Source organism: Arachis ipaensis, chromosome B03 (assembly GCF_000816755.2).
Source record: "Arachis ipaensis cultivar K30076 chromosome B03, Araip1.1, whole genome shotgun sequence".
NCBI classification, from domain to species: domain Eukaryota; kingdom Viridiplantae; phylum Streptophyta; class Magnoliopsida; order Fabales; family Fabaceae; genus Arachis; species Arachis ipaensis.
This window is the reverse complement of record NC_029787.2, coordinates 33888929-33899739: the sequence shown is the minus strand read 5'-3', so window position 1 is coordinate 33899739 and position 10811 is coordinate 33888929. Positions and strand designations below refer to the sequence as shown.

The 10811-nt window shown below is 32.4% G+C and overlaps 2 protein-coding genes across 17 annotated transcripts; one reads left to right on the top strand and one right to left on the bottom strand.

Moving 5' to 3' along the window:
* Window positions 1213-4618, top strand: LOC107630173 (the record flags this gene model as incomplete). 10 transcript variants are annotated; one of them, XR_002359164.1, is given in 5 exon segments in its annotated part: window positions 1213-1454; window positions 3818-3919; window positions 4057-4107; window positions 4320-4373; window positions 4474-4618. XR_002359164.1 is itself a non-coding variant. In XM_021118692.1 (4 exon segments), coding segments are annotated over 2 exon segments (344 nt in total), but the record flags the coding sequence as incomplete, so codon positions are not given.
* On the bottom strand, window positions 4138-10073 carry LOC107630172 (exocyst complex component SEC8). 7 transcript variants are annotated; one of them, XM_016333238.2, is made up of 7 exons: window positions 9832-10066; window positions 8902-8992; window positions 8220-8334; window positions 6946-7158; window positions 6379-6552; window positions 5330-5428; window positions 4138-4364 (listed from the first exon to the last, which is right to left on the bottom strand). In XM_016333238.2, exons 3-7 carry the CDS (start codon window positions 8259-8261, stop codon window positions 4326-4328), a joined length of 567 nt encoding a protein of 188 aa, XP_016188724.1. In that variant the 5' UTR covers window positions 8262-8334; window positions 8902-8992; window positions 9832-10066; the 3' UTR covers window positions 4138-4325. The 7 variants fall into 7 exon arrangements, with proteins under 7 accessions (XP_016188724.1, XP_020974353.1, XP_016188722.1 ...); XM_021118694.1 differs by lacking the exon at window positions 4138-4364 and adding an exon at window positions 9710-9758 and having other exon boundaries at window positions 4885-5428; window positions 8934-8992; window positions 9832-10068; XM_016333236.2 differs by lacking the exon at window positions 4138-4364 and adding an exon at window positions 9710-9758 and having other exon boundaries at window positions 4885-5428.

Sequence of the window (10811 nt, the reverse complement as noted above, 5' to 3'; positions counted from 1 at the left end):
TGGTAATCTCACGTATTCCTTCAAATCCTTGCGAAATACCATCTTTGTCCAACTGTGAACTTGAGTATTCTTCCAATTTCTTGCATAAACCTTTCGTGCCGTTTGTCTTTCTCTTCTCATGTTTCGTATTCCTTATATGCGCTAGTTCTTAGGGACACGATTTGTGCGTACGGAAAGTGAATATGGTCAATCTATGAAGTTATAAGGAGTTGTGGAGTTTTGAGGGAATAAGAGGAAGTGATCATGTTTTATTAAGAGTTCTAAACGAACATTGTGCCTATTTAATTTTAGATTTTGAAATTTGGTTTGCATCAAATTACTTTTATCAACTTTTGCATCATCTAATATATTTTCTTTTATGTTTATGTGATATGATTTTCTTGGAACCTTTAAAATATTCAAAAATGGATGTGAATATAAATTTTTTCTTCAACTTATATCAATTTTCGAGGGCGAAAATTTTTGTAAGTTGGATAGAATGTAACATCCCGCATTTTTGAAAATATAATTATAAATAAATTGTGATTTTATTTTATTAAGTTTAAAACTTTATAATTTTAGAATTATTTTATTAGAAATAACTAAATAGATTCGGAGATAACTTTATTTTGAACCAATTAATATTCTTAAGTAATTTTATTATATTGGAATATTTTGTATAATTTTAGTAATTGAAAAATAAGGAAGGATTGTATGATTTAATTTAAGTAACTTTTATCATGAAAAAGTTACGATTTATTTTATTAATTTGATATCTTATCTTATAAATTAATTAATTAAGGGTAATTAAATTAGTTTTATTAATATTTGGAGTTATGTTAATTAATACTCTTGTGTAATTTTATAATTGTTATTTCATATAATTTGAAATTAAGATTTAGTAATGGAAGCAATATATAACTTAATTTAAAAAATTTCTATTATGGATAAACTATGGTTTATTTTATTAGTTTGAGCTCTTAGAGATTAACTTATTAACTAGGAATGATTAAATTGATTTTTATAAATACTTTAAGTTTAAGTAAGTTAATATTTACGTACAATTTTTATTATAATTAGATATTTTGTAAATTAAAATTAAAGTTTCGGTAATAAAAAAATAATAAAAAATTATATCATTTAATTTGAATCATTAAATATTGAGTTTAAACTACATTTTATAAAAATGTGATTAATATGCTTATTTTTTTAATTTAAATTAAAAATAATTAGTCGCACTCTGCTGCTGCCGCGTCTCGCCAAGCCGCCGCTGGAGGAGGAAGGCCCGCCAGTTTTGTTTCTGCTTATGGGTTTTGGAATCTGAGAAAACGCCACTGCCGTTGTTGTTTGTTGGGTTCAAGATCATTGCTGCCACTGGAATCACGAACCGGAAAGGAGAGGAGGCCGTTTTCTGTTGTCGCTGGTGCTGCCATAGGACGGTTGAAGCCATTGCTGATTATGATTTTGTTATCTGGGTATTGGTCTGATCTTTTCCTTAGGATTGATCCATTTACTTGTTTTGTTTTGTTACTGCTATGGTAGCCATGTTCTGATTTTAATTCTATTTTAGTCCTTGCTTTGTCTTGAATCCTAGGGCTGAAAATTGCTTTTGATTCCTACTCAATTTAAATCCTCTATTTTACTGCAACCATGGTCAAAGTTGCGAAGGCTGGTATTGTTGCCGTTCTGGTTGTGTGACAGTTACCGCTACTGCCCTGACACTAAAAGAGAAGGTATTTGTTACGTTAAAGTATGCGATTGCGACATCGAGGTAGGGGGTTTAAAACGATTTTAATTTAAGAATGCCTACAAGGTTTATTGAATAACTGCAAATAGATTTAATAGCTGTGATTAATTGGTTGATTATGTGAATATTGAATTGTGGCTGAAATTGTGATTGGAATGGTTGAGATTGTGATTTGGAATTGTTGATTGGTGATATTGATTGATTATGTAGATTGGGAATTGTTTGATGACTTATTGTTCAGAATTACTGAATTTTAATGGGTTATGTTGGATTTGTTGCTGTTGAGCTGATATTTGGTATATTGTAATGATAATGAGCTTGGTTGGTGGTTGATTTGGAATTGGTTTTGAGGGGTATTGAAGGGTTGGGTTTTGAATACTAAATGGTTTGCTGAAAATCAGGTTCTCTTGAAAATAAACGGCAACTTTGAAAGTGAATCAGTGACTCTATAGTGACTGAAATGATAAGAATTTAAGTGTTAAGTAAATTATATTAAGTGTAATTGTGAAAACTCAATTTTGAAGGTTTCGTATCAACTAGAGAATTAGTTATGATTTTTCAAAGTTGAATTCTAAATCTGATTTTCTGCGTAATTTCTATACCGAGTCAGCAACTTTGAAAAACTACAACTAAATCTGTGATTATCGGAATTGCGTGGGACCAAGTCCGGATTAAGCTTGGGAATATAGGGAGCTAGACTGCTGAATTTGAGACTTTTTCATTAAGTTTATGATTTATGGTAAATTTTTGAATTAGGAATGCCAAATCTGGTTTTCTGCAGGACGCTTAAGACAGCAGCAACTTGTCTCCTCTATTAAAAATTCTCCAGTTTGAATTTTGAAATGGAACCAATTTTAAATGAAATACTTTAATTTCATAAAAATTTAGAATTGTTAGAGTTGTGGTTTTAAAGATTTGGATTTTTAAAGTAAGATGTATTATGCAGTAAAAGTCAGGTTTTGTTTTCTAAGTCAGTAACTTTGAGACTTTATAATTTTTAATTCTGGAATGATATTGAGATGCAACCAATTGGAGGTGAAAGTTGAGTATGTTTAGTATAGTTTAAATGTTCAACTATTAAACTCAAATTTGAAGACTCTTGCAGGGTTCTGATTGAAAGGCTTTCATACACCTCAAGTTGTAGTTTAAGAAATTTGTTAATTAATCTGGTGTAAGAGAGATGAATGACTAGCTTCTGGTTCTTTTACTGCTCTGTTGTTACAGCTCCTTTCAGTCCTTAACTGCTTTGTTACATTCTAGCTTTCAGTCCTTTTATGCGAGCATTTGTTGTGGAGCTTCTGTTCACTATTTTTTTGTATTTTTTTAAGTGCTTCTATTATTTTATGGTTTTTGTTACAAATTGATGCTGAAAGCTTGCAAAGAATTTGGCCTAATTTTACTATATTCAAGTATTGTTTGTTAGGTTGGATCAGATAATTAGTGATATTCTGGATTCTATTTTCTCAAATAATATTCTGACTTTATTTACAAAATGCAAATTTAAATTTGGCTTTATTAACAAACTTACAGTGGTTTCTTTTTATTTGGTCAATTTAGACTTCAACTCTAAATCTGATAACTTATTCTTCATTCATATGTGTCTATATTTTGGGTTGTTGTGTATGCTGCTATGAGCTTCAATTTAGATCTTTCTTTGTGGTTTCTAATTGAAATGATTGGTTGTACTCTTGGTCTAATATAAGATAAGGTTATCAACACTCATAGGTAGGAAGCTTATTGGGAGGCTCCTAAAAATCTTTTCTTACCATGGTACACTCTAACCCCGACAACAATATAAGAAAACAGAGGAAAAACAGAGGAAAAAAGAATTCGTACCCCTTTTATTTTTTCCCCACCTTTCTTAACATGTGTCCTATTATGTTGTCTAAGTTGTGTGTTCTTACTGTTGGTATAAATATTTTGATATTATCCCTTAAGAGTTATTACATATCTTGGAGATTTGTTAAGTTTAGATTTATATATTTGATCATTCCTCCAGTATATCAAGTGACTTTTGCAAATAAGTTGAGCTTATCTTTTATCATACAATCCTAATCTTACCATAACTTGATCTATTATTGTGTTTTGCAGTTGCTCAATGTTCCAAATCCTGCTGTTCTTGACATTCCTGTTTGTGCATTGGGGGGTGGATATTGGAATTATATATTATTATACAGATTGCCTAAAGACTAGGTAATACCATTATGAAAACAAGTTTGTTAGGTACTCATAAAGATTTTTTATGCCTTTGAATGATTAATTTAAATTTTTAATTTAGTCAAAAGAAAAATACCGCAAAAGCATTATGTTATTCTTTTGCATGTTGTCAGATAGGTATATCCATGATGAGGAAGGAAGATGAGAACGATGAGTCTATAAAAGTAATTCGTTTCCGTTGCTGTTTCCATATATTTTTTTTAACTCAAAACAAATAAACAAAGGCCATGCTTTTATATCAGCTGGATTTGATTTTAAGAAAAGGATTTAGGTTTGGAAATATTTGAAACTTTTCTGTGGTCAATTATTTGAGCTGGAACCAACATACGGACTTAAGAAATTTTTGATTAAAGGTTTTTGTTCTGATTTTTTGCAGGAATCTTCATCTCTTAGAAAAATATTGGCCGTGAACTTCAACTTCCTGCACATGGTAAAAGAAATTCAAAAAATATAGTCATATGAATAAGCATACAAATTAGAAGTTTTTAACAATTATTTGAATGGTTTCTACTCATTGCAATATTGTGCAGTTAGTTGGAGATGATTTCTTGATGTTTAATGCAAAACGCATTGAGAGAGTAGTACTAGAGTATGCATGTAACCCTCTTTTTCTTAAGGTAAGTGATTTAAATGGACTTTGATGGGGTTCCTTTGTTTAGTTCAAAATTGTTCTCACTTTTTCTTCGTAAAATTAATCATATTTCGTTAATAAAGATGTTTGGATATCCAGAGTTTGAAAAAAGTTGCTTCTTTATGCAATACCTTAGAAGTAGAGTTTACAACTTTTTTACCCATATTAAAACACTGTTGCATGAGCTATTTTTGATAAATTATTTTTTTTTAATTGCTATTTTGTTATTTTTTTTATTGCTGTTCTTCCTCTGAAGTTAGAAGTAAAATATTTAAAATTAAATAATTAAAAAAATCAACCAGCAATAATCTCAATGAAATGTAGAATAATGATATAACCAACTAAATGATTGGCATTTTCAGAGGCATCCCTTTGCCTTTCCATATAATAGAGGATAGAATAACAATTATAGCTCTCTATGACGCACAGGACTTTCTCACATTCTTAGTCTTCTTGAGGCAATATTAATATCTAACAAGCAGACAGATGCAACAGCTTTGTTGTATTTGTTTAGCCACATCTGTTCTTTGTTTGTTTATAGATTTTCTGATATGATGGATATCGTATCACCTGCTTTTAGTATGTTTGCCCTTTTAGTATGTTTGCCCTTTTATCTGTACAAATCACTTGCTCCTTTTAACTAAAATACCAAGTGAAGTCCAGAACCAAGGTGGGGAACTATTAATGAAAAATAGCAGGTTCCTACTCAAAATAAGATGAAAATAGGATAAAATGTGAGTGAGTTGAAATCCTACAGTTTGGAGACCTTCTCTCTCAAGCATCAGCATAGACTGCACTTGCAATTGAACTGCAGCATAAAATTGCTTCTCAGCAATGAGCATACGTGCTGGAACCTGCAACTTAGATCTTCAGACTCAAAATCCTCCATGAAAGATAGAGAAGTTTAAACAGATAACAGAAAAGGAAGCAATTAAAACAAAAAGTTTAAAAGAAATCAGGAAGCATGCACAAATGTATACATGCAAGCAGAAAATGCAACCTTGAGATGCATTTCCTCTAGCACCTGAGAAAGACATTATATGAACTGGATTTACGGGGTCGGTCATCCTAAAATTGGGACTCACTTGTCGTAAATATTCACTTGTAGCATACCATATCTCATTGGATTGGCGGGTGAATAAAATCCATAAAAAATACTTATCAAAAAAAGTGATCCATTGAGTCATACTAAGTATATTTGAATTCTATTGATTATAAACTATCGTTATAACAATATAAGAAAAAAAAAATCCCAACATAAATTCTTGGTGCTTCAATACTGGAGAGTTCTAGTCTAGAAGCTCCTTGATGCAGCAATAGACCATGGTTGATCAAATATCTATAGTAGTGCGTTGGTATCACTATGCTAAGAATGAAAATCCATAATAGCATTGATTCACAAGAAGATAATTGTTAGCATTAGCCTAATTTCATCGCCATTCCAAGCACAGTGAGCTTTCACGAGTTATAATGTCACTGTATATAAGTCTAGTTCTATAGCTTCAATGAATTTTAAGGTCATTATGTGCTTCACATCTAAAACTACTACAAAAGTTCTACACATGTACAGATGTAGCACACTGGATATGAAACTGCAAATGCAATTTTGCATACTGTTTATTCTATCCCAAACTGTTAAAAGAGGCAAAAAGTGACTCCAAGTCATAGCAAATATAATTAGAATATTAGAGGAAGCTAGCGTAAGTTCTGACACGATACTGTCTTTTAATCAGCAACAAACAAAGCAATGCAATTGAATCAAGAAATAAAAAAACAGTAAACACTTGGGAAATAAAGGATTGACCTTAGCAATGCCTTCAATTTGATCCAATAAGGAGATTATGTGTCGCAATGTAACTGAGCGATACCATAATTGATGCAATTGTTTATTGCGCGCACTAAGGTGCTTCTTTGCCTCTGCCAAATCTACCTTTAAGACGGAGATACTCTCAGTGGAATCACTGAAAAGCTTCAAGATCTAAAGATAAACAAGATATTTGTTAAATGGAAAATCATAATGAAAGGCCAATCCTAATTCAGCTACTCTATGTAAACAAGAGAGAAGTGGCAAACTCTTAAGAATTCTACAAAGTAACAACTGCCAAAACTACAATAGGAAGTTTATAGCACAATAAATTGAACAACAATAAGAACAACGAAAACAATAATAACCATCAACCATTTTCCCATTAAGCGGGATGCAAAGTAACTGGGAAATTTAAGGAACTATAATCTGAAGGTGGACCTCCATTAACACCCACAATCAAACTCCCTGAAGTTTCAGTTGTCAAGTACTGGCAGTTTGAACCAATTGTTCCAGGTCAACACAACAATTTTAAAAAGAACCCATGAGAATGAAATATTAAGAAACCTGGGAATAGTTTTGGATAGCTTTGTTGAAGCCACTATGATAGGTTTGTACTACTTCATCCACAACCTCCTCAACAACATCACTTTGCTCCTTCAACAATTGTGCAGCAGCATCACGATCTTTTGACGTCGAAATGTGAACAACATGAGGTAGTGAATCAAAACGAGCAACAGTCCAACTCTCATCTATTTTAGCGAGTTCACGTCTCAAATACTGCATTTCGGTAGAGCAGAAAGACTCAAATTATCACAAATTAGAGAGATTAACACACGACAAAGAGCAATAGAAAACTAGATATATCAATGAAGGTTTTGGAGCAAACAATCTACAGTTCAAATTATAAGCTAGAAGTAAAAAATAATTTTAGTATAAAATAGCAATGAATCCCTCATGTGATGCATACAACTTTGGTTAATATAACCTGCATAGTGGTAAAAGAAGGCCATTTAATAAAAGTAATCCTATCTGTTGAGCAAAGCTAAGTTGGTTTGAAAAGACCATGAAGAGGTGAGGACTTTGAGAGCCAATCTGAAGCATTAAACGGGAAAAGTGTCAGCGTCTGGTGGTTTTTCTGCTGCTTTATTTTAAAGCAGCAGAGACTTATGATATTATTATATGGGCATATCCTAAACTTGCATCATATATAGCATTTTAGTGTCAAAACCAGTACATCTTAGAGTAGATGTTTAGAACCTCTTAACTACAATTACAAACTTTCAAGGTTCATGATTTTTATAGAGGGGTTTCCTCTCGGAGATGCAGACAGATTGCAAAGCTTGGCCTGTTGATGTATTTTTTTTGTGTGTATCTTAACCTTCCATAAATTGAGGATTTCTGGTCCTCCATGCCTTTTGTAATATCCTTCTGTCCTTGTTTAAGAAAAAGGAAAAAGAAAAAGAAATCAATTTTAAGTTATAATGAGAACAGTTTGCAGTTACAACAGCCTTTTGGCACCAAATGGGGTCAAATATGGGCCTACTTCAGACTAGTGTACTCTGTTGGAACCAAGGATGAAATAGACTGAGGATATAATTATAACATTGGACAGAAGTTGTTCTCCCACCCTTGTAAGGCATGAGCCTTATTCTGGAACATAAACCTAGGTTACTGCACCAAACTGCTCAAAGTTTCCCCATTTCTATTCCAGTAATCTACAAGCACTAGCAGTGAGGCCAAAAGTCCTTAGAATATAAATTAATTGCAGAGAATCCCTTTGAAAAGCAGTGATTAATCATTTTGAATACAAATCTAGAAAGTAACAAAGGAAAGCTTACAGCTTTGTCTTCAGGCAAAGGCAAGTCATCAAAAAGTCCCATATTTTGCTTTCAATGTATCCACACACCATAGAAGAGATAAGATTACCTTGTACTAACAAACCCACAGTTCTAACTGCAATGGATGAATACAAGTAATGAACACTCAAACTAATTGGCTGTGATAAACATGAATAATGTGAATAATCCAATTTCACCTAAAATAATGAAAAGAATCTGCTTCAATGGGTGCACTAGGCTTCAAGAAATGAAACTTAGTGTAAACCACAAAATTTGGAACCAAAAAAAGAAGGGGGGGAAAGTAAACAGGAAAATAAGGAAGAAGATCAAATGAAGATATAATAGCTATCATAAACTACTTCTGCAAAAGGCTTTTCTGAAGCAAAGCACATGGTTTTAAAATCCAACAAGAGATAGTGTTTCAACGTAAATAAAACCGATATTCTACTCACTCATAATAAAATGAAGCTGAAAAAAGAATTGTAAAGAAGTAACCAATTATATTGTTTCCGTAATAAGTTAGAACAACAATAAGTTCAGTTTTACCAAAAAAAAAAAAAATTATTTCAGAATATTATCCCCTAATCAACCTCAAAACTCCCAAAAATAATTAAATACTGGTTCAGAACATAGAACAGTTGAGTCTAAGCAGCAAAGCAAACCAAACTTCTTGCTTACGTACACTTATTCCTAATGATTTCCAGATGACAATACCTCCAAATCCAGCTCAAGTAGCAACTAAAACGAGAGTTATTATTTGAACTTCAAATAACCTGGCATCAGCAAAACAAAACAATAAGAAAAGAAATATATAAATAAATAAAACAGTAGATGATTTTGAATTCAACAAAAGAAAAATACGGTTCTAAGTTTGGCACTGAACTATAGTATTAAACATTAAAAACCCCCTATGTCCCCCCTATGTCAGGAAATACCACAATCATCAACCACCAAACCTTTCCTCACTAGGAGGAGGCCCTGGAGCAAGCTCCGTGGATTGTTTCACACAAAGCATAAGCACAATTTTCTTGGTCATTCGGCAAAAGAGAAACTACACTTATTTCCAATGCAATATCCAAAAATTTCTAACAATTAAGTAGTGATCAGAAACAACCACGAGAAGGGATCAACAATAGATTACTGAATTAAATTTTTGCAAATCTTAAAGCACCTAACAATCAAAGCATAATTAAACATCATTTCTACCGCTGTTCATTACTATACGGTAACTAAACACACACACCATAATCTCCATTCTACGACCGCTAAATAGAACCAGATCCTCGATTTCCTCTCACAGGCGAAGTTCACTAGAACTCTTCAGCAATTTCACTCATACAGAAGCAAAAAAATCTATAAAACTCCATCGAACTCCTCTCTCCACACATATCCTTCCACTTCCTCTCTGTTACAGTTCCTTCTTCACTTAGCTAAGCAAAAAAAGGCGTTTACGAGAATTCAAAAAGCTGAATACTCCGTCGAGAACTTACAGTAAACGAAATTCGAAATACGCATTCTGTAATCAGAGATCTCGAGGAGCTACAAAGGATTCAAATCGAGATTCATTGTGTGCGCACTAAATTCAGCAGAGAGAGAGAGAGAGAGGGAGAACCTGAAGCGAAATGGCGGCGAATCGACGGAGGAAGGAAGAGGAAGCGCGTGAAATGGACGAAGGGGGAAGAGAAAGTGATGAAGAAGTCGCTGAGCGTTCGGAAAGATGGATTTGACTGGTAATAACAAAAGCGAAAAGGCGAACACGCGCGCGCGTTAGAGCGTAGTCGTTGTTGTTTTAGTGAGGAGGACGAGAAAGAGAGAATGATCCTGAAAGATGTGAAACGCGTGACGTGATGCTTCTACCTGTTTTTATCTAAAGTTAATATAACACATTTTTATTTGAATTGAATTTTGCTTACACTTAATATAATCTTGTTTTATAAAAAACGGAAAATTGATATTTAGCGCATTTATAAATTATAATGTATAGTTAGTGAAGATTTTTTTTAAGTTTTTAATGCTAAAACTAATAACCTTAATAAATATCCTACCAAAGTCTTTTTTATTTTCATGTTTTAACTTTCAAGTCTTTCTCTATTCTAGCCATTATTTAGAGCAATTTATCATTTAACAAATAAAATCCTATCCATCCAATTAATACCTGCATTAAAGAACAATATATTCAAAACGAATTTCAAATTATGAAAATTATGCATCTTCTGGCTAAATTTTTTACATACGGTAATTTTAGTATGAAATAGGAAAATATTTAATTATTTTAATATTTTATACAAGTATAATAATATCATAAAATGACATTGGTATTTTATAATAAAAATATTTTTAGCACCAATTTACATTGGTGGAATATTCTCAAACCAATGGACAAGCTGAAACTATAAACAAAGTCATATTGGCCAGGTTAAAATGTCGAATACAAGACGCAAAAGAAGCATGGGCAGACGAGCTTCCTCAAATCTTATGGGTATATCGGACAACTCCTCACTCCACAACAAGGAAGTCAATTTTCTGACTTGCTTACAGAATAGAAGCCATGATTCCCATAGAAATCGCTGAAGAATCTCCAAGGGTTTTATT